The 25,590-nt window shown below is 54.5% G+C and overlaps 9 protein-coding genes across 9 annotated transcripts; 6 read left to right on the forward strand and 3 right to left on the reverse strand.

Moving 5' to 3' along the window:
- Positions 1-363: 363 nt before the first annotated feature.
- Positions 364-664, forward strand: CORC01_10191 (DNA directed RNA polymerase; the record flags this gene model as incomplete). Its single annotated transcript, XM_022621820.1, has 2 exons — positions 364-566; positions 640-664. 2 exons carry the CDS (start codon positions 364-366, stop codon positions 662-664), a joined length of 228 nt encoding a protein of 75 aa, XP_022471634.1.
- A 442-nt stretch (positions 665-1,106) lies between these two features.
- On the reverse strand, positions 1,107-2,405 carry CORC01_10192 (uncharacterized protein; the record flags this gene model as incomplete). Its single annotated transcript, XM_022621821.1, has 3 exons — positions 1,107-1,906; positions 1,955-2,266; positions 2,324-2,405. 3 exons carry the CDS (start codon positions 2,403-2,405, stop codon positions 1,107-1,109), a joined length of 1,194 nt encoding a protein of 397 aa, XP_022471635.1.
- Positions 2,406-2,710: 305 nt separating this feature from the next.
- CORC01_10193 (uncharacterized protein) lies at positions 2,711-4,864 on the forward strand (the record flags this gene model as incomplete). The annotated part of the gene is made up of 1 exon (XM_022621822.1): positions 2,711-4,864. One exon carries the CDS (start codon positions 2,711-2,713, stop codon positions 4,862-4,864), a length of 2,154 nt encoding a protein of 717 aa, XP_022471636.1.
- Positions 4,865-5,546: 682 nt separating this feature from the next.
- On the forward strand, positions 5,547-6,840 carry CORC01_10194 (glycosyl hydrolase family 53; the record flags this gene model as incomplete). The annotated part of the gene is made up of 3 exons (XM_022621823.1): positions 5,547-5,623; positions 5,692-6,659; positions 6,719-6,840. 3 exons carry the CDS (start codon positions 5,547-5,549, stop codon positions 6,838-6,840), a joined length of 1,167 nt encoding a protein of 388 aa, XP_022471637.1.
- Positions 6,841-9,309: 2,469 nt separating this feature from the next.
- CORC01_10195 (Mpv17/PMP22 family protein) lies at positions 9,310-10,513 on the forward strand (the record flags this gene model as incomplete). Its single annotated transcript, XM_022621824.1, has 4 exons — positions 9,310-9,378; positions 9,612-9,702; positions 9,783-10,327; positions 10,397-10,513. The coding sequence occupies 4 exons, from the start codon at positions 9,310-9,312 to the stop codon at positions 10,511-10,513; spliced, it is 822 nt and encodes a 273-aa protein (XP_022471638.1).
- Positions 10,514-11,775: 1,262 nt separating this feature from the next.
- Positions 11,776-13,400, forward strand: CORC01_10196 (phosphoglycerate kinase; the record flags this gene model as incomplete). The annotated part of the gene is made up of 3 exons (XM_022621825.1): positions 11,776-11,841; positions 12,142-12,562; positions 12,634-13,400. The coding sequence occupies 3 exons, from the start codon at positions 11,776-11,778 to the stop codon at positions 13,398-13,400; spliced, it is 1,254 nt and encodes a 417-aa protein (XP_022471639.1).
- Positions 13,401-13,818: 418 nt separating this feature from the next.
- On the reverse strand, positions 13,819-14,434 carry CORC01_10197 (DSS1/SEM1 family protein; the record flags this gene model as incomplete). Its single annotated transcript, XM_022621826.1, has 3 exons — positions 13,819-13,858; positions 13,926-14,040; positions 14,290-14,434. 3 exons carry the CDS (start codon positions 14,432-14,434, stop codon positions 13,819-13,821), a joined length of 300 nt encoding a protein of 99 aa, XP_022471640.1.
- Positions 14,435-15,773: 1,339 nt separating this feature from the next.
- Positions 15,774-22,029, reverse strand: CORC01_10198 (uncharacterized protein; the record flags this gene model as incomplete). The annotated part of the gene is made up of 4 exons (XM_022621827.1): positions 15,774-17,820; positions 17,869-21,830; positions 21,883-21,957; positions 22,027-22,029. The coding sequence occupies 4 exons, from the start codon at positions 22,027-22,029 to the stop codon at positions 15,774-15,776; spliced, it is 6,087 nt and encodes a 2,028-aa protein (XP_022471641.1).
- Positions 22,030-23,140: 1,111 nt separating this feature from the next.
- CORC01_10199 (uncharacterized protein) lies at positions 23,141-25,523 on the forward strand (the record flags this gene model as incomplete). Its single annotated transcript, XM_022621828.1, has 6 exons — positions 23,141-23,163; positions 23,223-23,349; positions 23,409-23,539; positions 23,595-23,848; positions 23,928-24,931; positions 24,981-25,523. 6 exons carry the CDS (start codon positions 23,141-23,143, stop codon positions 25,521-25,523), a joined length of 2,082 nt encoding a protein of 693 aa, XP_022471642.1.
- Positions 25,524-25,590: the final 67 nt, after the last annotated feature.

The raw sequence follows: 25,590 nt of genomic DNA on the forward strand, positions 1-25,590 counted from the left end.
TCCCGGCAGCTGTCTTCCCCAGGAAATCAGGGCGGCAGTAACAGCGATAACCTCGGGAAGTGGGCCGGCTCGGAGGCTCCATTCGCCAGAGTTCCACACCCCGAGGAACAGCGGGCGACCACACCGCCCGAGGCAACCTTTTTCTGCCGATCATATGCGCCCTCACCGCCTAACAAATTGTAATCGCAGCCCACCAACTCTAGGTACTCTCTGCATTTCCAATCCGACCCGCCGCCGCCTGTCGTCAAGAAAATCGCTCCAACTGCCAGAATCTCGATATCCGACGCACTCTCAACCATCCCCGACGACCCGCTTCTCTCCTGCCTACGGAAAACTCAGAACAACACAACATACCACTCCAACATGTCCCGCGAAGCCTACCAGGTCCCCACTGCCGGCGGCGCCTCCGCGCCCAGCGCGGCCGCCTACACTTCCTACGGCACCGAGGGCCCCCAGATGCAGTACCTCTGCGGCGACTGCGGTCTCAAGTTCCAGCTCCGTCGCGCCGATCCTATCCGTTGCAAGGAGTGCGGTTGTCGTATTCTCTACAAGGAGCGGACCAAGAGGTGAGTTTTACATGCTTTGGCGAGGGCAGGGGATTCTGGGAACGCGGAGAGCGCATATTGACTATTTGGGCAGAATGGTCCAGTTCGAGGCGAGATGATCGGGGTAAGAAATATGAGCAGAGAGCATTTGACATTCACGCGACGTGTTAAAGTTGGAGAGGCGGGGCGGCTATGACGATGTGATGCTGCGCATTCGAGAGTAGACGCTGGATGAGACACGGAATGACGGACTCGAGAGTCGACGGGAGAGTCTTGGCTATCTGGCAGGGAGCCGCACCTTATTCAGCCGGGGAGTGTGTCTCATACAAGGGACATGCACGAAAGACGCCATGAAACAAAATTTAAGCACAACACAATGTGTGCGCAAGGGCTGCAGGAGTTCAAGGTTGGGGGTCCAAAATCAATTCATAGAGCAAGGCACTCTTCTGCACCTGTTCTCCTTTTCGAGGTATCTCATGGTAATGCAGCAACCGTCTAAAACGCCATCCCCTACCCAATTGTTCACTTTGTATCAATAAATGTGACCTGCGTGTGACGACATCATGTCGGCCGCGTGTGTAAATACTTTGCGAAACTACCATCGGCCATGATGGAGTCGCCTTCCGCCTCCATCGCGGCCTCGTAACGAGCCTGGAGTCCCTCGCGATCGTCCTCGTCATCTGGCATGTCGTCGTCATCCACGTCGCTGGCGACATCAACTCCATCGTCGTCGTCATCGACGGGCTTGACGACCATTGGCTTCTTGCCCGCGTCCACCGACATTCCCTTCATCATCTTCTCCACCTCGTGATCGCGGGCAAGACGCTTCTTCTCTTCCCGCTCCTCTCGCCTGCGTTTAAGCTCGGGAAGGTAGTCCTGCTTGAATTCCTCGGCCTTCTCTTCCACGGCAGCGAAGAACTCGTCCATGCCGGTCCCGAGACGCGAGCTGACGGGAACAAAGCTGAGGTGGGAGTAAAACTCCTCGAGCATGAGACTCATGGAGTTGAGGAGACTGCCCATGTAACCAGAGCCACCGCTGCCGCCCTCGGATGTCTCGTAGCCACCAATTACGTCGCTCATCTCGTCCTGCTGAAGAGCTTGCTGGAAAGCCTCGAAATCCGTCATCCACTCCTTGGCAAACGTCGCGTCCTGCACGTCGGTCTTGTTGAAGACTAAGATCATGGGGAGCTTGGTCTTGTAGAGGATACTGCAGGCGTACAGCATATTGGACATGAATGTGCTCGTGGAGGTGGTTCGAGGGGTATCGATAACGTAGGCGATGACGGTCGGGAAGGAAGACGCAAGAGATTCGAGCAAGATGGTTCCACTGGCGGACCAAACGAACACCTCAATCTGTCCGGCTGCGGTGGTGTTAGCAAAGAGCCTGTTGACGCAATCAGCAGACTTACGAGTATCAACGAGGATGTTCTTGATAGGCTTCTTGTCGGGGTTCGCTGGGTCTGGCGCCGCACGCTTGTCGAGCAGGTTGACGATCTGGTCAACCTTGGTTGCGAAGAGGTTCAGCGACGTCAAGATACCGCCATTTGGTCCCAGGTTGTACTGCTTCATGACCTCCTCATAGTTGACCGAATCGCGGATGTCGATGTTGCTTTCGAAAGGGACGTTGAGAACAGCGGGATCCAAGTTGATCACGTAGGGGGGATCCTGCTTGCCGTGCAGGTATGAATTGATGCGTCGCATAAAGGTCGTCTTGCCGGAGCCTGGTGATATTGGTCAGCGACACGGTGAGCGCAAGGCGCGGTGCGTATATTCCCTACCAGCCATGCCGACGACGACAATCGCAGTCGGCGTCTGAGTGGCCGCATTATCAGCGGGGGTATCTGCGGATGTTGAAGCCATTCTGGTGTGGTGACGGGAATCTGCGTGCGGCTTTTCCACGGTTGTTTGATGTTACTCTTACGGTCGCTAGGAAAAAAGTTCTTGAAGAGTTGGAAGAGCTGAGTGCCCCGCGCGGGGCGTCAGAGTGGGCGAGACCCCCTGTAACAACTAATCAGACCCCCCTGTCAATTTCAGAAGCTGGATGGTCCGTGCTAGGAAGTGACGTCCAACCCACGTCGCCAATTTGTTCTGCCAAAAAACAGGCGACTGCAGCCGGTAGCTCCATCACTGAGGTATCAAACTTCCCACCGCTGGTCCCAGCAACGATGGACGGCCTCGACGAATTTGAAAAGGCTCTAGCAGCTGAGAAGGGAGAGAAGGAGCGCATTGAACGCGAAAAAGAAGAACGCAGGCAAAGGAAGAAGCAGCGCGGTCACCATCACCACCACCACCACCGCGATCGGTCTTCTGATAGACACCGAGAACGCGATCGCGTTACAAATCGCAGTCGAGATGGTAAGCGCGACCGCGACCGAGACAATGACAGAGATCGACATCATCGATCTCGGCGCCACGAAGAAAATGATGAGGACGGCCACCGACATAAACGGTCTCGCCATGTAAAGGACGACGACGAGCGACGATCGAGACATGGGCACAGAGAAAGAGACGACGAGCGCCGGGCTGAAACCCACGAGAAGACATCAGATCCAAAAGAGGACTTGCCGATCCCTGATGAAGAAACTCCTCCGGACCCAACAGCTCCAGTGACATCGTTGGTGCGCGATTCTTGGATGACTGCGCCGTCGGCCCTCGACATCGACTATGTTCAGCGGAAGCAGAAGGAGGTCAAGCCACCGCCAAAAGAAGAGCCGCCGAGAGTCGTCCACGACAGGGAAATCAACAGAGATTTTTCTCAAGTAGACAATATCCCGACATCGAGTGAGAAGATCACGACAAGAGACCGGGCCGTGAACTATACATTCGGAGACAACGGCTCTCAGTGGCGCCTAACGAAGCTCAAGGGTGTTTACTCTATGGCTGAAGACTCAGGCCGTTCTGTTGAAGAGGTGGCTCTTGAGAGATTTGGCGACCTGCAAGAGTTCGACGAAGCGAGAGAAGAAAAGGTTGAAATGGACAGGCGTAATGTGTATGGGAATGGTTATGTAGGCAAGGAAAAGCCTACAGGGGATTTATATCGTGAGCGCATGGGAAAACAGCGTCACGAGGAGGCACCCGCCGCACGAGACGACACCCACGAGGTGGAACAGGGCATCATCATTCCCGACAACGCCATGCAGCATACCCCCATGGATCAGACCGCCTTGAACAGACTGCGAGCTCAGATGATGAAGGCGAAGCTGCGTAGGGCACAAGATGCTGCTAAGTTGGAAGCCGAATATAATCAGGCGGCAGCGAATTTTGCCACTAATGGGCCGCAGTCTGTTGTTCTCGGTGTCATGGATAACCGCATGCTGGCAGGAACTCGTGGTGAAGCCAAGGCCATTGAAAACAAGCGTGGGCGAGAACGCGGCAACGTGGAAGCCAACGAGGACATGTCTATTGAAGACATGGTTCGCGAGGAGCGCAGGACACGCGGTCAAGCTGGCGGCGAAGGCATGCGGCTTGCCGAGCGTATCGCCAAGGACGGCAAGTTTGATAACGACCTCGATTATATGGATGAGAATGCAGAAAAACTTGCCAAGCGAGTTCACAAGTCTGAGGTCAACCTCAAGAACGTGGCCGTCAACGAGTACCAGAAGGTGTCGCGGATACTAGACAGTTGCCCGCTGTGCCACCACGAGGACAAGGGGCTGCCTCCTCTGGCACCGGTTATCTCTCTTGCCACCCGCGTCTTCCTGACGCTGCCTACGGAGCCCGAAGTCAGCGAAGGCGGCGCTGTCATCACACCCATGGCGCATCGCAAGAACCTGCTGGAGTGTGACGACGACGAATGGGAAGAGATTCGTAATTTTATGAAGTCTCTGACAAGAATGTATCATGAGAAGGGCCAAGAAGTGATTTTCTACGAGAACGCCGCCGCGCCGCAGAGGCACCTTCACGCGGCTATGATGGCCGTGCCAATTCCGTACGAAGAGGGCGCAACTGCTCCGGCATATTTCAAAGAGGCCTTCCTCACCACCGAAGATGAGTGGTCGCAGCACCGGAAGATCATTGACACGGCCGCCAAGGCAAGAGATGGAATGGGCAGGATGGCTTTCCGGAGGAGTATCGCAAAGGAGATGCCATACTTTCACGCGTGGTTCACACTCGACGGCGGCCTCGGCCACATTGTCGAGAACTCTGACCGCTGGCCGAGAGGAGACCTGTTTGCAAGGGAGATTATCGGGGGCATCCTGGACGTCGGCCCGGATGTGATCAAGAAACAGGGACGGTGGAACAAGGGCGACAGAAGAGTCGAGGGTTTCAAGATGAAGTGGAGGAAATTCGACTGGACCCGTGTCCTGGCCGATGGCTAAGGTTAACCACAAATGGAACATAATATTGATGGCTGTATTAAAATCTGGAGTGTTGAACGATAAACCTCGGTTGAGAGCCCGAGAGGGCCGTGAAAGGTTGGATCTGGACCTGGGGAGACGGGTTCCAATTCCACCATGTTTTCTCGAAGCTTCATCCCCGCCCTGTCACCTGATGGAACCACGGCGAGCCCAGACTGCTGGAACTTGGCACCCCAGCCAGACCAACGCAGACCAACGAAGCTGTTGTAACTCGTTGGAGGCACAATATCCGAAATTACGGGCGAGCAGGGGCACCACATCCAGGCGCACCAATCGCCAGCGTGCCGAGTCTGGGGTCTCCCCCATCAACCCCACGATGAGTCCCCGCAGTTCGGGCCGTCTCCATATTGTCAGCTGCTGTTTTGCTTGCCGTCTTGAGTGTCTCTGTCCGTGAGATCTTCCGTCGAATGGTCACATTGGACCGAGAAAGGGGAAAAAAACAAAGATTGCCGAGACCCGTGACAGCTCGCTTGCATTTATTCTGAACCCTTGCGAAATGGTGAAAGCATCGTTCGACTTGATGACTAGCCCGGTGGGCGGTGAGGGGAATGTTTCCAGTGATATATATACTGGGCGTCTCGTCGTCGGTAGATAGCTGAAGGATTGGCTCTTTGTGTCTCAACCGCTGCGATATCATCTAATCATGTTTGCGAGAACTTTGATCTCTCTGCTTGGCCTCACGGCTCTGGCCGCGGCCGTTCCGGCCCCAGAGCCCGTCAAGTACGTCCAACCACTTACACCGAACATCACACAATGACAAACCTGGAAGCTAACAAGGAGAAACACAGCCCTGGTTCCGGCCACAGCAAACCCTTTTTCTACAAGGGCCACGATCTCAGCTCTCTCAAGATGCTTGAGGAAAACAACAATATCTATATCGACACGGCGCGTGGAAACGCGACCCGCCCGGCCGACGACATCCTCGCCGACGGTGGCATGAACGCCGTACGCCTCCGGCTGTGGGTGAATCCGCCCGACGGCACCTACGGCTTAAATTACACCATTGCCCTCGCGAAGCGTTTCCAGGCAAAGGGCCAGCGCATCTTTTTAGACTTCCACTTCGCCGATAGCTGGGCGGACCCGCAGAAACAGCCGCTGCCCGCGGCGTGGCCGACGCATTTGGAGCCCTTGGCCGACACGCTGAGGAACTACGTCCGCGAGACGCTCATCGCCTTCAAGGACGCCGGCGTGACGTTGGATATTGTTTCCTTGGGCAACGAGATACGCCACGGCACGCTGTGGCCGCTGGGTAAGGTGTCTGTCGACGTGCAGCCGTGGTCGGCGCTGGTCAAGAATTTCACAAACTTTGCGACGCTCTACAAGGCGGCGAGGGCGGGCGTCAAGGACGCCACCCGTGCTGGCGTGCCCAAGCCCGAGGTCATCATCCACATCGACAACGGCTGGAACCTGACGCTGCAGGAGCGGTGGTACGGCGCGCTTGTAGACAATGGCGTGCCGCTGTCGGCGTGGGACAGTTTCGGGTTTAGCTTTTACCCATTCTACGGCACGTCGGCGACGCTTGCGAACCTGCGGAAAACGCTCAAGGTGTTGGGGGAGAAGTACGGAAAGCCCATGCAGGTCGTCGAGACGGATTACCCTGCGATTTGCGACGGCAAGTGGAACCCGATCCCCGAGTCTTCGGAGCCGAGTATCCCGTACAGCGTCGACGGACAGGTTGAGTGGATGAAGGACCTACTCAAGACTGTGAGGGAGACACCCAAGGGTCTTGGACAGGGCGTGTGGTATTGGGAACCTGGTGAATATGACCCTTTCTTCGGACTGATGATTTTGGACTCACTGGCTAACTTTCGGTAGCGTGGTTAAACAATACGAGCTTGGGAAGTGACTGCAACGACGCGGTCTTGTTCGAGCCGGATTATAGCCAATGGCCCAAGACGATTGGGTACTCGCGGTCTTCTGTCAACATATATTTGTAAAAAAAAAGTATGCCAGTGCCTGAAGCTGAGAGCAGGGAGGGTCTATGTGAAAGAGTTGCGGAGGAGTTGAGAGCGTCTAGACTTCAGACAACTTGCTCTGTACCAGTTGCACAAGACAATTAACCACATATTGATGTGGGAGACACCTGCTATTTGGGCCAGGCTAGTATTAATACCAATGATGATAGATGTATGACTGAGGATTAGGGACTGCTAGTTGACTAGGCTCTTGAGGTGGTCGCAGCTGTTACTTGACTCGGCCGTTGGCCTCCCTCAGTTGAGATGGTCAGCAGCATTGTAAATTGTTGGAAATGGAAAACCGGCTTGAAGAAGTTTTCTTGAGCAGTCGATGGTCTGAGCTCTCTCGCTCTCGGCTTGTCTGCCAGTTGCTTGATTTAGCATGGTATTCGACTGAGATACGTCCCTTACCAAGTACGACAGACTGGGAGCCGCGAAGAATGTTTCTCATGCCCCCCCAGAGCACTCACACCATTCGCTAGTTACTAGTTGCGAGCCCCATTCCTTGATGTTTATATGCACAGCTGTTACTCGGATCCCGAGAAGCGAACTGCATCAGGTTGTAGAAAGGGGGTATCTGTCCGGGAAGTGTGTTGCGATGATGTTGACGTTGCCGACGGCCGACAACATTAGCATTGACAAACGGAATGCCCCGACTCAATGGATGGTGTTTTAGTCTTTCCATACTTCCAACCATTATCTCAAGAGATTAGGCAGTAGGGAGGCGTCGAGAAACACAATGTGACAGATTAAACATATCTCTGCCGCAATCAGGTATGTTGGTCAGGGTTCATCCTGCCGGCAGGACCCCTATGTTTAGCAAGCTCACAAGCTCGTTCTTTTCACCGCAGCGCCGTTCCGTAACTCTGTTTCTATTGGGCAAGGATGGGAGACTTTATAGCCTTTGAAGTGGTGGACACATGAGATTGTTGAGATGGGTGACTTGTTCATCTGCCGGTCCGTCCTACTGGAGTCCTCGTTGAAAAGCTTGAAAAGCTAGAAAAGCTAATGGTATGTGATGGAATATGTAGAAAAGAAGCTTCACCCCTGTACGCCACCGGCCATGCGATGGGAGTAGGAAACAGCGGTTACCCCACGATTGTACGCGTGTATGAAACGGGAGCATTGATCGGGACAGCGAGAGTCGCGTTTGGGGTTTCTGTGCGAGCACGGGGCTAAAGGGTGTCGGTCGGTTTGAAGAAACGGACGAAGCGTGTGTGTGGTCCCCCGTCTGAATAGACACAGTTATTGGGATGAAGACACAACACTCACGGTATGAGGAGCGAGGGGCGGTGTGAGTGAGTGAGCTTGGATGGATGGTGGTGGGGGAGGGGGCAGGGCCGTGAATGCACTGTGCGACATACGGAGGGACGCGGCTTCGGTAGGGTCGGGGCCGTCGGGGAGCTCTCGAGGTCCGCCGTCGACCCGTAGCGTCTCTGTCTGCCCATATTTCTGTCGAAACTTGAGGTCAATTGGCCAAGGCAAGGGACGGGAGCCATTTTTAGATGTGCGGTTCTGCCTGTTGGCGACGTGTGGGGAAGCGGGAGGCGCCCAGCGACACAGCGACATAACGCGACACAGTGTTAATCCCGAATGGAGGTGTGGCCTGGTGCGAATATCCGCCGATGGATTCAAGGAAAGAGCTCCCTGTTTGCATGTCTGCGTGTCTGCGTTTCTGGTTTCTGCCTCACCTTCCCTTCGTGGACGGACAGAAAGATACTTGTCGGTTGTACCGTTTAAGTTCCATTGCTTTGAAGCACGCAAAGCAGCAAACATGCAGCACCATTTCGTCGTCTTATTCCCGCCTTTCTTACTAAGGTAGGCAAAGTTAGCATACCATCCTTCCCACGTTATAAGCCCCTTCACTGCCGTCCTACATCGCCCTTGCCCTCGCCAAGCGAAAGATTACTTTTTCTTTTCATTTTTTATTGTAGCTCCTTCGTCGGCCTCCGTATTGTTAAAGTCTCTGTTTTTTTCCCGCATACTCCCGGCCAGATCAGCGGGAACAAACCCTCCGTCGCCTCCCCCCAAATCAGCGATACCAGCCAATCACCCTCCTCCCGTGCGCCACAGCGAAGCACATCAGTGCCCTCTTCCCTCTACCGTGCGTGTCGTCATTCGTCACTCGTCACTTCTGTACCCAGCGGTCGAAGCCTGCAGAAGCACTAAACGAGTCCTTCTCCATCAAGGGTCCTCGTCATCCTAGACCATACTCTTCATCCTTCTCCTTTCGATTTGCTTGCCAAATCGTTACCTCACTTTGAGGCAAGAGACGAATCGATAGCGGCGCGCCTTATCGATCCGGCTCCCCAACCCGAAGCGAAGCCAAAGCATAAACCAACAGAATCGAACCGAACCGCCGGCGGTCGCCGCCTGTTTCTCTCACATCATTCTTTCTTTCTTCCAACCACTCTGTCCCGCCCTGGGCGCATCCTCTCGTAATCCGTCACCATGTCGTGGGAACTTTCTCGCCGTCGCATCGTGCGAGCTGCCAACAGCAAATACATTTACGGACGTCTCGTATGCCAGCCCTTTCCACAGCACATTGTCGTACCTGCTCCATCCTTTCCTCTTCGTGTTGCTCCTAGAACATTCCTCGCACGATTAAATCTGAATCCTCCTTGTCTTGCGTTCCCGTCCGCCACCTCGCACTCACGCCTGCGCTGCCTCTCATCGTCACATCATCTCCATCTATGCCTAATGCGCTGCACCTGATTGAATCAACTTTGCGCTGACTTGCATCCGTCCTGTAGCCACTGCTTCACGCAGTCATTATTCTCATCGAAATGGCGCTCGTCGCCCGGTTGGTGTCCAAGTTCAACCAATACTACGATGAACGGCCACGTACGTGCCTCAAAACTCCCGTGTCCTTCGGATTCCGCCACAATGTGATACATCAGCCGCTGACCCCATACCCGCAACAGTGCTTACCATGATGGTGACCAACGCCATTCTCGGTGGCATCGCCGACACGACCGCACAAACAGTCACAGCTCTTCGTCTCAAGGCCGTCCGTAAGCCCGGCGGCGTCAACAAGGACGATGGTATCGCGATCGAGATTCACGACCTCGACCGCAAGAACCCTTTCTACGAGAAGGACCTCATTCCCGACCACAGTAACCTCCCTCCCACATTCGACTTTGAGCGCCTTACCCGTTTCATGGCCTATGGTTTCGGCATGGCACCTCTCCAGTTCCGCTGGTTCAAGTTCTTGTCGACCACCTTCCCCATCACCAAGACCAGCGCCTTCGTTCCCGCAATGCAGAGAGTCGCCTTTGACCAGCTCATCTTTGCGCCCTTTGGTCTGCTGTGCTTCTTCTCCGTCATGACTGTCGCTGAGGGAGGTGGACGCCGCGCTGTGCTGAACAAGCTGCGCGACATGTATATCCCCACGCTGAAGGCTAACTTCATCGTTTGGCCTGCCGTGCAAGTTGTCAACTTCCGCCTGATGCCGATGCAGTTCCAACTGGTAAGTTGCCTGGCGAACAGAGATGGACGGTGGTAGCCATTGACAACACTCATGTTAACAACTTTGTAGCCGTTCGTCTCCACAATCGGTATTGCCTGGACCGCCTACCTCTCCCTCACCAACTCGTCCACCGAGGTCGACAACCGCCCCGCCGCCCGCGAGGACGACCACATTCGCCTCAACTAAACTCGATGATTATACTTGATTTCCTCGCATCTTCAGTCTGCAGGTCGGCATGGGCTAGATTGCACCGACACCATGGCGGGCATATAAGAGGGTTATACCAATCAGGCACAGTAGTGCCTACGATTTTGCTCGATCACTACGAAGCGACAGCATCGGCTGCTTCGATGGGAACAGGCGTTTGGTGTTTGTGTGCGAATGATGGATTTGGGGAAGGCCCTCTATTTTTTCTCCTTTGTAGCCAGCAGCAATGAAACGCCGCGGAACTGAACACGATGTCCCGGTCATGCTATCTGATGCTTTGCGTGATGTGTGGTCTGAGAGTGCTGTAATGGCTCCGGTTCGATATCGGCGTATCTCTCGGTCATATTTGAAGCTTGTCACTGGGAGCAAACCTGGTCACCTTGGCTATGGAAAATTGTTGTACTAAGATGCCACAGGAAGTCTAAAGTGTTGTCCTAAAAGAAGGAGTGATGTGCATCAATAATAGCGGATGAAAGGAGAGATGGCCGCAGCCAAGATGTCGCAGGCCCTCTTCCATCTTGTGTCTGTTGTGTCTCCCCCGTGTCGGGTGATGTCTGGCTGCGGTCCGTTGATCCCGGCCGGACGGCCACGACCGGGGGAAGGGGGGTCGGTTGAGGGAAAACAAGCAGGCATGGATGGAAGCGCAGTTTCTGCGAGGTATCAGACTACCATCACGTCACACACCCATGGCGGGGCAGACCGTAGCACCGCAGCACCGCCGTTGTTGTCGCAGCTTGCCGATTAGTGGGAGAGCACAGGCAAAGGTCCCCACTGATTTGCCCAATCTACCTGGCTCGTAGGCTTGCAGCAGCAGGGCCGAAAGTCAACCCCGCCAACAGAAAAAAAAAGTCATGCAAAAAACCACTGGGTGGAAATGCCCCTCCTTCTTGCTGGCTCTGTCGGTAGCGTCCAGGTCGCTGGCAGTGGCAGCACCCCACCATTGCAAGCTTCCCAACGTGTGTTGAACCACTCGAGGTGACTGATTCCTGCATGTTTCCCCCCTGCCCGCGGCGTTCCTTAGGAGTATGCGGCGTGGTGTCCCTGTCCTTCCCTTCCACCCTCCCTCTATCAATCCATCCCACCTTGGGTAAGGTAGGTAAGGTAGGTAGCTAGCTAGCTAAATATACCTCAGACCTTCTGCTTCCTCAACATCTTCCCTTCACTCCCCTCTCTTCTTCTACTTCTTCAACCTTCAACTCTACCTTTCATCCTCACACCTCTGCGCCCTCATAACCGCAATCATGTCTCTCGCCAACAAGCTTTCCATCACCGACGTCGACCTCAAGGGCAAGCGCGTCCTCATCCGGGTAAGTTGTACAACTCTTGTCGTGTCCTGGCGTTGAGCGTTGCTGGGGTCGGAATTGGTGTTGGTGCTGCGCTGCTGCGCTGCTGCGCTGCTCAGATTACCCCACCACGCAACCCGCACTTGGTCCCGGGTATCACCTCACACTCGTTCCGTATTCTGGCGATACGGGATAAGCCGCGGGTATTCGATTCGGTGACCCTCCACATGCTTCCCCTGACGGCATTGGAATACACTGAGAACGCTTTCAGGAGCTCCTGCCAATGAGCCGGAACGCTGAACACCCCTCGCTGACCCCTCACAGGTCGACTTCAACGTCCCCCTCGACGCCGACAAGAAGATCACCAACAACCAGCGCATCGCCGGTGCCGTTCCCACCATCAAGTACGCCATCGACAATGGCGCCAAGGCCGTCATCCTGATGTCCCACCTGGGCCGTCCCAACGGACAGGAGAACCCCAAGTATAGCCTGCAGCCCGTCGTCCCCGAGCTCGAGAAGCTGCTCGGCAAGAACGTTCAGTTCGCCAACAATTGCGTCGGCAAGGACGTTGAGGACCTCGTTAACAAGGCCACCGACGGCCAGGTTATCCTGCTCGAGAACCTGCGCTTCCACATTGAGGAGGAGGGTTCCGCCAAGGACAAGGAGGGTAACAAGACCAAGGCTGACAAGGCCAAGGTCGAGGAGTTCCGCAAGGGCCTCACTGCCCTCGGTGACGTCTTCATCAGTAAGCTTATCCTGGAGCTTCCTTGCCATTGAGACTTGTAACACACATTAGAAGCTGACTCTCATAATCAGACGACGCCTTTGGCACTGCTCACCGCGCCCACTCCTCCATGGTCGGTGTCGACCTGCCCCAGAAGGCCTCTGGCTTCCTCATGAAGAAGGAGCTTGAGTACTTCGCCAAGGCCCTCGAGAACCCCCAGCGCCCCTTCCTCGCCATCCTCGGCGGCGCCAAGGTCTCTGACAAGATCCAGCTCATCGACAACCTGCTGGACAAGGTGAACACCCTCATCGTCTGCGGTGGCATGGCCTTCACCTTCAAGAAGACGCTCGAGAACGTCAGCATTGGTGACTCCCTCTTTGATGAGTCCGGCTCCAAGACGGTCGGCAAGCTCGTCGAGAAGGCCAAGGCCAACAACGTCAAGCTTGTCCTCCCCGTCGACTACGTCACGGCCGACAAATTTGACAAGGACGCCAAGGTCGGCTCTGCCACCGATGAGTCTGGCATCCCCGACGGCTGGATGGGTCTCGACTGCGGCCCCAAGTCCATTGAGCTCTACAAGCAGGCAATTAATGACTCCAAGACCATCCTCTGGAACGGCCCCGCTGGTGTCTTTGAGTTTGACAACTTCGCCACCGGCACCAAATCGACGCTGGATGCCGCTGTCGCTGCTGCCGAGGGCGGCAAGATTGTCATTATCGGCGGTGGTGACACGGCCACCGTGGCCGCCAAGTACGGCGTCGAGAGCAAGCTCAGTCACGTCTCCACCGGCGGTGGTGCTAGCTTGGAGCTCCTCGAGGGCAAGGAGCTGCCCGGTGTCACTGCTCTGTCGAGTAAGTAAATTATTCCTCGTACAGTGGAGGATGAAACCTCTATGGGCGCGGTCAGTCTGATAGATGGGAAAGGCCGGGTTGGAAAGGCCAGTCTGTAGGACTCGGGATGAAAGAACGCGTGCGGGATGCAAACAAAGCAGAGGCCCATGCCAGAAAAAGGGCGCTCATGATGAACGTAATACCCTCGTGTCATGTCCCTAGAATCATAAACGTCACGATATCAAATAAACAGTAAAAAGTAGAAGACACGTCTCGTTCCGGATCGTGCCGAAAGAGAATTAAACCTCGCGTGCCCTGTTGTGATTTCATTACTGGTATATCACCAGTCGTATAGAGCTCGTTACGTAGTGTAGTCTATGCCGTCGATCCCCACTCAGTCACCTATGCGTCATTCTCCCCCCTTCATCGTACCACACCGTGGGTAGATCATCGTCTCTTGGATGCCTCGACCTTCTTCAACTCCTCCCTATTGCGTTGTTAGCACCTCTGGTATAGTTTCGAGACCTTAAACAAGGGGTTGAGGATCGCCATACTTCAACTGCGCCGAGAAGTCGTCGCTCGTGTCATCGTCGTCCCAGCTCTCCTCCCACAGGTGCTGCGTCGAGCCACTGCCTCCAGCAGCCGCCTCGGTCTCTTCCTGGGGCCAATCTGTTCAGTCCAAAGTTAGCCTTTTATCTCTGAGGAAAAGACGAGAGGTGGAATCGCGATGTGCCATCAGTGTCTCCGTTGGTGGTGAAAACCCCCCATTCCCCCACCCAACGCTGAGGTTTGATTCACAAAGGATGAGAGCGGACAAGTTGGCACCCTGCCATCATCAAGCGGGAAGAAGGGGGATAGGTCTCCAGCAACACGAAAGGGAACCCATCGACAGAGAGTAGAGAGGGTTACCAAACGTACCGTCGACGGGGAAATCCTCAAACTCGTCGTCCTCACCCAGCGCGGGCTTCTTAGCCGCTGCCTGCTGCTGCGTCGTCTCGTCGGCCTTGGGATCCGCGGCGGCGGCGGTCTTGTCCTGCGCGGGCTTTGCGTCCGAGGAGGCCATTGTGCGTTGTATTTGTGGTAGTGGTTGTGGTGGTGGTGGTGGTGGGTGTTTGCGAGGATGCCTTTTTAGACCCCCTTCTTATTCTTTGCGGGATTGTTCTTGTCGCCGGCGTGAGGACGCAATTGATGGGATCGTTCTGGGTTCGTGGGTTCACGGGGTCGCTGGTTTGGGTTGTGGATTTATGTTGTGTTGGATTCGCAGATTGGTGATGATGTTGGGAGGAGCTAGCTAGCAGTAGGTGCTGGGGCGAATGCTGGGTGCCGTGTGCTGCGGTCGGTGGTGGAAGGTTGTCGACGGGCGGAAGTTGCCGGCTGCAGCTGGACGGTGCGGCGGGCGGGCGGACACAGGCAGGAAGTTGAGCAGGCGCCAGGCGGCACTGGAAGGCGTAATGCTGTCGCCGGACATGGTGCCCGGGTTGGGGTGTGAGACTAGCCCAACGCTGGGGCTGGGATGGAGGTGCACGCCCGTAGCAATCTCTCCCCACCGCACACCGAGCCCTATTCAGGTCGAGCTCGGTGAAGCTGGACAAGCAGTCCGGAACGCTGTTAGCTACTTACTAGATGGGTCAATAGCTCTGGAGTACGGCAAAGTTTTCCATATCGGTTCAGAATTCGAGCCTCGGGTTGAGAAACAAGCCAATTACCAAAGGATTGTGACAGAAAATCGAGGAGATTGAATCTGATGACTTGTATTAACCCCAAGTGGGAGGGATGCCAGGGGTGACACTCTGTAATACTCTGCTACAGAGTGAGACGTGTACAAGAATTCTGACTGTAACCACCAAGATCATATGGCTCTATATTAGCATATCCATAATAATTCAGTATCTCAACCTCTCCCAAACAGTCACCACAGTACCCTGCCTCCCAATGCATCTCATACCTCAATCTCCACACGCTCCGGCCGTGTGCCTTGCCACGCGCACACATCTCCGTCTAGCACTCAATTACGTGATGGCAATCCTCCTTCTTCCGTTTCCAGATGGTGCACATACTCGCTAGTTGTTTTTTTCTGCAAAGCTTAATATCAAATAACTAATGCAGACAGATGAATGTTCAGCAGATTGGTTCTGCAAGTACGTGATGAGGCTGGGCCGTTCCAGTGCTGTAGGCACAATTTCTATGTATGCAGATCCCATACGCTGCTGACTCTGTGCTTCTTATAAATCACACTTGCTGGCGAAGCACCTCTGACTATAAATACACTCGTAACTTTACACACCGCAACCGGCGCGCCATTCTCCGAGGTTAAAGAGAGAACGTTGTGACGAACAGCCATATTCCAATGAGGAGATCTACCTCTCCACGTCGACCCATTTCTCTGGAGACTTTCGAGAGTTTTATGCGTCCTCATCCTCCTCTACGTCTTCATCTCCCTCTTCATCTCCCTCGTCTTCTTCCTCTTCCTCCTCACCATCGCCTTGACTATTCTCGGCTTCGTCATCTTCACCTTCTTGGTCCTCTTCGTCCTCGCCCTCCTCAGCTTCCTCGCCCTCTTCAGCCTCTTCGTCTTCATCGGGTTCTTCAGCTTCCTCGGCTTCCTCACCCTCTTCACCCTCTTCTCCCTCACCTTCATCGCCCTCCTCGCCCTCTTCACCCTCCTCCTCGCCTTCGTCGCCCTCCTCAGCCTCATCACCTTCCTCAGCTTCCTCACCGTCACCCTCTTCTTCCCCTTCTTCCCCTTCTTCCTCCTCATCCTCCTCCTCCTGCTGCTCCTCCTGATCCTCCTGATCCTCCTCCTCCTCCTCTTCACCTTCTTCCCCCTCTTCGTCATCGCCGTCACTGGAGTTGTTCGTCTCTTCGGCCCGACCAGAGTCCACGCTCTTCCTCAGATTCGGGAACATGAGGGAAGGAGGCGGCTGTTCGTCCCAGTCATCCGGAACATCACTAAGCTCACTTTCGTCATCCGCGGAATCGTGAATACTGCCCCGCGGGCTCGATGCTCCGGTGGCCTGCGCAGGCACCTCATCCCCGTCGTCAACCTCCATGGCCGTATCATCCTTCATCTCCGTATCCTCGCCCTCTTCGCCTGCGTCTCCTTCATTTTGCTCCTCTGTATCACTGCCCCCATCGGCATCTCCAGCGGGGGTATGCGTTCCGTTCCTACCACTCGAAACCGATCCGACACGAGACTTGGAGGGAGCAACTGATGGCTTTGGTGCTTCACCAAACCGTGCAAACGCCTGTTCGGCCTTCCGTATGATGTCAGGCCGGCGAACACCGGCCCTACGTCTTGGGGCTACCTCGAGTGCCGTTGATGTCTTGTCACCTTCACCATTGGCCCCCGAGTCTTGCGCGGATGATGGGTTTAGCAGGTTGCCCAAGGAACTGGATGGTTTGAGCTCGATTCCGCCATCGGCTTCTTCTCTGGCACGAGCCCTCGCGCGTGCTTCGAGAACCTCGTGGGGCTCAGGACCCGGCAGTGAAGGGCCGATCTCCTGGTAAATGATGGCGTAGCAGTCGTTGATGAGGTCGTCAATCGCACCAGCCTTCATGAGGCCGCCGTTGAGCTTCTTCAACTCGATCGTCTCTTTGAGGCAGTTGAAGGCGGGAATGTCCGTTGCTGGACCTCCAGCCCACTCAGTAATGCGATCAGCCATGATTTCTAGCTCTTCCATCGACGTCGACTTGAAAGCATCTTCCAACGTGGGGGAAATTTGGAAACCTTGCCGCAGTAGCCTGAGGTAAGCCATAGAGCACATCTGCCACAAGTCGCTGAAGTGGTAGAAGTCGGCGCCCTTCTTCCGAAGACGCCTTAGAACCATTTCCAAGTTTACCCGGTCGTTCATAACCACCAAAATCTTCACCATGAAACGAATGTACTGTGACGTATAGACGTGGTGACGTCCAGGACGCTCGGCGTCACATTTCCAGACATTCATAACCATCGTCTTGGTGAACATGGATTCTCGGAGGACGTTGAAGGCTGCCTTGGCTTGCACAAGCTCGGGCGATTCGCCATCCTCATCGAAAAGGAGGCGGGCATGACGCATGATGATACGATGCTGCCAGTTAGACTTGTCCTTATCCCGTAAGTGATGCAAATTTCGGATCACATATTCCTCCCAATCTTCGTTGTCGTCAAGAGTGATATCGTCTCCAAGTTCCATACCGAATGGCTGCCTCGACAAAATGTCTGCGCCCTCTTGTGGCGTCAAGTCGCCCCGGACGACCAGTTTGTACACTATCGATACGATCTTATAGTGCGGCTCCAAAATGGGATCGCTATGCCGCGATTTGGGCACAGCCGAAACAACCTCAACTGCGTGTTCGAGGGCTGAAATCAAGTACTCGACAGATGGGCGGGTTTCGCGGTCCTTCTGGCTGAGCTGATCAGTGGGCTTTTGGTACATCTTCCAAAGACATTTGGTAAGCATGTACGGATTCCTGTACAACGTTAGTGATGGTTTGACATAATAAAAAAGAATAAATCACCTCCAATCCAATGGTTTGCGTCTCATGGCCCGTTTGAACAAGCCAGCTGCATATTTCCAAACCTTGTAGTCTTGCATCTGGTCGTGAAGTACCCGTTGGAAGGTTCCGTTTCCTAAGCTCTCGATGAAGAATCTCTCATGATCTGCGTGCTGAAAGGGCTCCATGGCGAGAGGCTCGCGACTGGACGCATACAAGCGCATGGCAAAGTTGTGGTAGAGCTCGTAGAGCGGATCTTCGTCCTCGTCGTCGATATCTGCCTCCCAAGAGTTGGACAAGGCAAGCGTGTAGCAGTGAATCGAATTACGCTGGAACCTGAGCAGTTCGCCACGTTCCTTGTTCATTTTGTCGGCCGACCATAAGACAGCTTCATCAAGCTCGTAGTCGAAGCACTCGGCTAGCCGGAACCAGGCATCCCATTTATCTGGGGTGAATTGAAGTTGGAGCCGTAAGAAAGTAGCCGCGAGTCGCAAGTCGTCAGTCGCGCCCGGTGTTTGTCGCTTGCTCAAATCCACTTGCTTGAACCTCGTCAAGGCAATCATGCCCAAGAGGAAGAACCATCCGTGCTTGGCTAGAGCGCTTTCAGGGGTGTTTACAGCAACGACATCCAACTGAACACCGCCACTGAGAGCTTGGTAGAGTCGGAGGGGGTGGATCGGCCGCTTCAGATATTCGGTGAAGTTCCTCAGGTTGTGAATCATCTGAGGCGTCGTTTTCGTTTGTCCAATGGCTCCTTGCATGTGCTCGATGGTTGTCTTGAGGTCTGACTTGAGGAGGTCTTTTCGGGGCATTCTCCTTGCGAGTACTGTGATCTTGTCGACAAGCTGCATTGCATTGCGTTTTTCGAGCTTCTCTGGGGGGCAGCCATGATCCTGAACCTCTCCAGCCCCAACACCAAGTTTGAGACCATGGAGGTCATAAAGCACCTGCCCGAGATAGTCTTCCCAGTTTTCAATCTTCTTGAACTTGAGTAACTCCACACGCATCATCTTCAAGAAGATCTTGTTTGAGGCTTTGCAGCATTTCCTCAGCCCGATGACCTGATGAATTGCAGACAAGAAGTCTGCCAACTCCATCTCTGGGCTGGGGAATACCTTTCCGTTTTGGTTTACGCCGACCTTGATCACTGTGTACTGGAGGCACCACACGCGCACCTGAATCTCCCGCAACTTGTTCAGGAATGGCTGGAATGAGGGACTACTCGGCGGCACACGCGTCATACCGATGCGAATCTCGTCCTCGTGCATCGCCGATGCATGAAGCATGCAGCTCAATTTGATAAGGGCTGCTGATGTCGACTTCAGGTGGTCTTCATCGACGATGTCGTAGGCTGAGCTGTCATTGAGAGCCAACGAAAGCGCGTTGATCAGTAGATCATCCAGCGCTTTGAGCATCTTCAGCAATAGCGGCGGTCTCGTTTCTGGGGCATTCTTGAGATAGCTGTCGCTTTCCAAGTCCGCTGTGAGCATCTCAATAGCTTTGAGATGACATGAGAATCGTTTCGTCGAATACTTGATACTGGCGTACGCGTCGCTAAGCCGTGTCCAGAGGAAAAGACGCAGTTCCGTGCTAGTGCCCAGCAGGAACCTCCAGAGATCCTGGAGGCTCTGACTTGCACATTCCTTGATAGGCACCTTCCTCGTCTTAGAGCGGTCAGAAGGATCCTCTCCGTCCTTTGCCGAATCTTCAGATGGCAGGATAACATAAACAGACCCTGGATTGAGGACAGGCTCAAGGTTATCAATGACGGCGACTGGGTCGCTGACATTGTCCTGGAAGAGGCCGAGGAAGAAATCCATGGTGGTCAGTTTAGAGATCTCTCTGTCGGCCGCCGCTTCCGAAATCTCGGGTATCACCGGATTGTTGGGAAGGAACAGTTGATCGATACCGCTTTCTGCAAGGAAATCTCGTAAACTCGTCCAACACTGAAGAATGTACTCTCTCGACGCGTTCTCCGTGAGGGTTGTTGAGAAGATGGCAGCCCAGAGGAAGCGGCCTCTCAGGTTTTCGTTACCCTCTTCTGCGGCATCCCGTAGCAAGGCTGAAGCCATGTCTAGCCACCGACCCAATCGACCTCTGGCTTCGACGCGGATGCTGTAGTCAACGACACTGCTGGGGTTGGTAATTCTCTCATATACGTCAAGATGGATCTCGAAGAGCATCTCGACGATGTTTTTAACAAAACCAAATTCCGTATTCGCTTTATCCGAGCGTCTCGCACAATCCAGGTCGTAATTGATGGCTTGAAGGATATCCTGGTCAAATCTACTAATGACCTGGACGACAGCTGTCTTCATGGCATCTGACCACTTTGTTTGGAGATAGCTGGGACATATCGTCTTGATCCATTCGTACGCAACGTCTTGAGCAGTCATCCAGGATGTGTTTACTCGCTTCACAAAGGCAGTGATGCCCTGCGTCTCCTTGAAGGGTGGTATGACTGACATTTTCTGAGATCCCCCCTTAGCATGCTCAAGAAAAGATGACAAGCTCAGAGACGCCTGTGTCTGTTTGTGGAGCAAGATTTTTGCATTATCCTCACTGAAAGAGACGAATGCATTGCGGAGATCCATGGTCGCTTGGTTCTTGATGGAAGCGCCACGTTCTTCTGCAGCAAGCGAATCCAACACCTCGCTGATCCGGTCTAGAGTTTCCTGGTTCGTGACTCCAATGTTCTCCAGCATGTTCTTGGTGGCTTGGAACAGGTTTTGGTCTGCAGCTTGATAAGGGGCCAGCTGGGACGCAAGGACGGCGCTGGGGTCGACAACCTCTTCTGCGGCTGCTGTCTCTCGTCTCCTAATTCGCTTGCTCCTTTTCTCGACCAGGCTCTCCTCTTCCTGGCCCTCGGGAATGCCAGCTGCTGACTGTGACCGCTTTCGAGAGGGTTGGGAGGCGCTTCGGCCCTTACGAGTGCTCTCGACAGGCTTGGGAATCTCCTTCGAAACGGGCTCCGTACTCTCAGTCTTTTCCGTATTATCCTGCCTGTCCTCCTGCATTGAGTTTTCGTCCTTATCTTTGCCATCCGAATCATTTGGCTGAACGTCCTGCTCTGGCTGGGTTTCCATAACTACGTCATCGTCATCTTCCGTTTCAGGAAGCTCAATGACAATAGCTCGCCCGGTCTGCCCCTTTTCGAGGATGAACTGCACCAGTGACATACCCAAATCGGCCCATGATGCAGTTGGGGGGGCTATACTAAGACGGGTGAGGCCCACTTCTTCGACAGTGGTGCGGGCGGACCCAAGATATTTAATTGGATTCGGCAAGAACGGTATGGGGTCGATATGTCGTTTGATGAAGTCGGGCATGTCTCTCTTCACCCAAGGGCCCATGATAGGGTGAGACAAGGCGACTTCGTCCGACAGGGACTGAAGCTGGTCCTTCAATTGTTGACCAGCGTATCCTTCTGCCAAAGATGGTGGCTCGACCTCGATAACGGCCGGATCATCGTCAAGTTCGATAGCAGCTTCGAGGCAGTATCTGTTGATCCTCGAGCTCTTCAATGAAGCAGCAACACGAGCCGTACGGCGCCACAACTCCGCATCGGACGGATCGCGATCAAGGGCGGCGTTGAAGTCGGTCAGGGCGTTATGCATGTTTCGGAGAGCAACATCCTTCTCGAAGTAAGCAGACGCATCGTTCCCGGCACTTCGTGCGGCATGGCGGGTGCGATCAAGGAGGAATTGACCGCGATTCTTGTATGCAAGGAAGAAAGCTTGGGGAAGACTGCTACCCGTGGTGTCAACATCGGCGGTTTGGAGGTCCAGGCTGCCAGCGAGAGCGGGGTCGACAAGCAATTGATCAGGTTGTCGTTCTGCTCTTTCGTACTCGGTAGAAGCCTCAGGGTACTTGAAGATTTCGGACTTGAAGAGATCATCGTAGGCGTCGGAGGCTTCATCGAAGAATCGAGGGCCTTGAGCATGCAGCTTCAGGGCATTTTGGAAGCGCTTCAGGGCTTCGTCGACCTAGGAAACAGTCAGAATTGGTCAAATATTCAGGTGATTCACTGGCGCGTACATGAAGCTCGCGGGTGGTGTCGACCTCATCATCGGAGTTCTCCTCGGCTTCGACATTGATGGCTTGGAATGCCGGCTACACGCTGATATCAGTTCTGACCTCAATGGCGAATAGTGGACGGCATTTTTTTTTTTTGGTACAAACCATATCGACGGCAGGTTCCTGCGACCGGATTGATTGCAACCACGCTCTACTCTATATAAGGATGTGCGATGTGTGGTGGAGTGGATGAATGTTCAGAATGATGTGGTTCTGGGCGAATGCGCAGCCATCATGACCATGTGGAAAAGCGCAGCGCGTGGCTGCTGGGACAGACGCGACCTGGATTCGTTAAATTGGTTGCTCGCATGGAGATGTCGGTACGTATCGCATTTTACAGAACATGGAAGCTAAGCTTCCTCAAGGTATCTTAGTGACCCAGCTTTCGCGTCAGACCTTGGGGCCAGCTCAGCTCCCAGCTTCCAGCTGCAAGCTCCCTAATAGGCTCATAGCGATACAGGACGATTAGACCCCCGATAACTCAGGGGGTTGCGCTAAGGTACTGTCCATGTTGTGATTCTAGCGAGACGTCTTACGTAAGGATCCGGCTCAAGACAAGCTGGCATCTCAGGAACATGGCAATGCAGCAGACCAGCGCCTACAGGTCGGGTTCGTTGGACCCATCAGCCTAAGGTGGCCCCTCAGCCGTCCGTCCTACAGTACCTTATGGAGGGCGCCCCGTGGTCTAATCAAATCGTGCCCTGGCTCTTCGACCCTGTCAATCACCTCCAGGAAAGCACCTCAGCTCCATCTGCTCTCCATCCCGTGTGTCCCCTGCCAATGACAGGCCTTAGCTCCCTGTCGGTTGCACAACATCAATCAATATTGTTCCAAGCCGGTAGCAGGTTCCCAGTCCTGGACGGTCGTGGAGTCCAAGCTTGCCCACAGCGCCTGGCGTCACCACCTTCCCCCAGTGTCCAGTTCACGCCGCAATCCCACCACCAATTCCAGCTGCGACAAGCTGGGCCCTTCAATCATCCATCCCTCACCAATCTCACCGACACACCTCGAGCCGCCTCCGATCATCAGCCTTCATCCCTCTCCTCCCAGCCATCCTTCCGAGTGTGCGCCTCGCGTCAGAACCGCTCACCGGCGCCTTCTTCTGCTCGCGCACATGTATCGAACCGCTAGCTCATAACACCGTATCCAGTCCATTCCCATCGGGAGCATCTCTACCATCTTGCGCGCCGCCAAAGCTTGACACGCAACAACCGCTGCAATGGTTGCGCCGGCTGTGCCCGAGTAAGTCTACCATCCTCGATCTGTGCACATACCGCCCTGGATTCTAATGTGCCTGCCAGGCTTACCGAAGAGATTCTCTCTGAATCAATTGAAGCCCGAACCGAGTCCCTCATCTCCCTTCGGGAGCTTGGTCCTCCCGACCTTGTCCACCTCCTGAAGCAAGCCACAAGAAACCCTGGCAAGCAGGTAGATGATGACCCTGCACCGCCGAGCCTATATCTGTGCTAATTAGCATCTTCCCCCAGATCGGAGTCTATCACCATGTCACCGGTGTCGATGCTTCGTCTTCGGCCAGTCTTGCTGCCTACATCAACACTCTGACCTACCGTGAGCATGGCCAGGCTGTACAAACCAAGATATCCGAAGGCCTTTACTGGTATGTGGAATCCTTGCGCATCGAGCTCCACTCCATATGGCTAATGCATTGTTAGCTGTTACAATGCCTTCTCCCGACTCGACATGCGAGTTCACGTAACGATCCCTGGAACCGTCGAAAGCTACTGCGTAGATGAGCGAGGCGAGAAGCGCAAAGCGACGGATGACCTGTGGCTAGAGACTTACCTATGCAGCGTCCTGAGAGCCTACTCCTACGCCGATGATGGTAGCGGAGAGACCATTCGGAAGATCATGGGTGTGCGCAGATACAACCCTGTTACCAACACCGAGACTGAACACCGTTTCCTTGGTGCCGCCGAGCAGCTCTTCTTCCGAGGCATGCATAACTCTCAGAACACAATGGCGTCGCTAAGCTAACGATGTCACAGGCTGGCAGCTGGGTTCCGACTCTGTCGTTCAAGTGCCGAACAATGTCTCGAACCATTTGACCGCCGGCCTCCTCAAGTACTTCCAGACCACGGGCCGCCATGCTTCTGGTATCAACCTCTTCGAGAAACTCAGAGACCAAAACATTGAGGTATCCTCACTTTTGGCCAAGGTTTTGTTCATGGGCAATGAGGAAGTTCAGGGTGTCAAGGTGCTGCATCAGGCACTGAAAGAGTCGCCAATGGACTATGTCATGCTCGATACGCAGGCCGAGTTCCTCCTCAGGAAAGCGCAGACCGCCGCAACGCCAGAGCTGAAGGAAGAGAGACTTCGCTTGGCCATGGGCTGTGCTGATCGCAGTACCATTGCTGCTCCTAGTGAATTCGGCACATGGGCGAGATTGGCACAAGTCTACGTGGCAATGGAGGACTGGGAGAATGCCTTGACCATCCTCAATTCCTGTCCCATGTTCACGTACCAGGATAAGGACGCGCCCCAGATGCCCGAGCCGAAGGACGTACATCTCCCTACTCTCCCAGAGACCCGCTTGGATGAGATTGATAGCGAACCCGAGTCCAGATACTCTGAGCAGGTTGATGCCAGTCTTCTAAACCTCCGTGCTGCGGTTTACAAGGGAACCTTTAAGCAGGCATACGGCATCCTGACCGAGATGACTTCAAAAATTGGATGGGATCAGCTTCTCAAGATCAGAAGCACCGTATTTGTCATGGAGGACGAGTACCGCTCCGAGAAGCAGGAAACCTCGCAGCCTCAACGCAACCCCAGCACCGACGGTCTTCGTGGCACCCCAGACCCTACAACGAATGGCGATCGCTCGGACTCGGAGGATGACGATGAAGACGAAGACGAAGACAAGAAGTTCCGGCCGGCGGACACTGAGTCCACTGCGGAGACATTAGCACCAAATGGACAGACAGAGGGCGAGGCTGTGGAGAAGCCCACCCACGCGATAGATCCCGGTGAATTGAAGGGCGATGTGGAAAACGTAAGTCTCGACTCTTTCCTTCTGGCGAAGTCATGTTAACATCAATTAGGGTGCGCAGACCGACGACCACCTCTCTAAGCTGAACAACAAGCGGTTATGCGAGCGCTGGCTCGATAGCCTCTTCATGGTGTTGTATGAGGATTTGCGCGTCTACACGATCTGGAGGACGCAGATGGCCCAGTACCGCGCGCAGTCCATGCAGTACAAGAAGTCGGCCGAGGAGTGGGAAATTCTAGGGTCTTTGGCGGAGAGACTTCAACACCCAGAAGAAGCCGTGGAGGCCTACCGAGCTTGCCTCGCCGCGAGATTCAGCCCGAAGGCCTTGACGGGCATCCTCCGTGTTTTCGAGGAAAACAAAAACACGCGCGAGACGGTCGCATCGGTCATTCGTCTCGTCACCTGGCAGTACAGGTGGTACTCGGAATTCTCACCAGAGCTTCTCCATACAGTTCGGACGCTTATCGAGGACGAAGGTGCGGTCAAGATCAGAAGCATCATCCAAGCCACCAGCCTCCCGCAGAATGTCCTCGATCTGACCCATCACTATGCTGCTCTTTGCGCTACTTTCCGCAGCAGCGGCACCGACGGTTAGTCGCCGGCCGTATTATGAGCCAGGGGCCGAGCCCCGAGCATCGGTTACACGGCGTTGATGAATCGGA

Source organism: Colletotrichum orchidophilum (genome assembly GCF_001831195.1).
Source record: "Colletotrichum orchidophilum strain IMI 309357 chromosome Unknown Scaffold_99.1, whole genome shotgun sequence".
NCBI classification, from domain to species: Eukaryota; Fungi; Ascomycota; class Sordariomycetes; order Glomerellales; family Glomerellaceae; genus Colletotrichum; species Colletotrichum orchidophilum.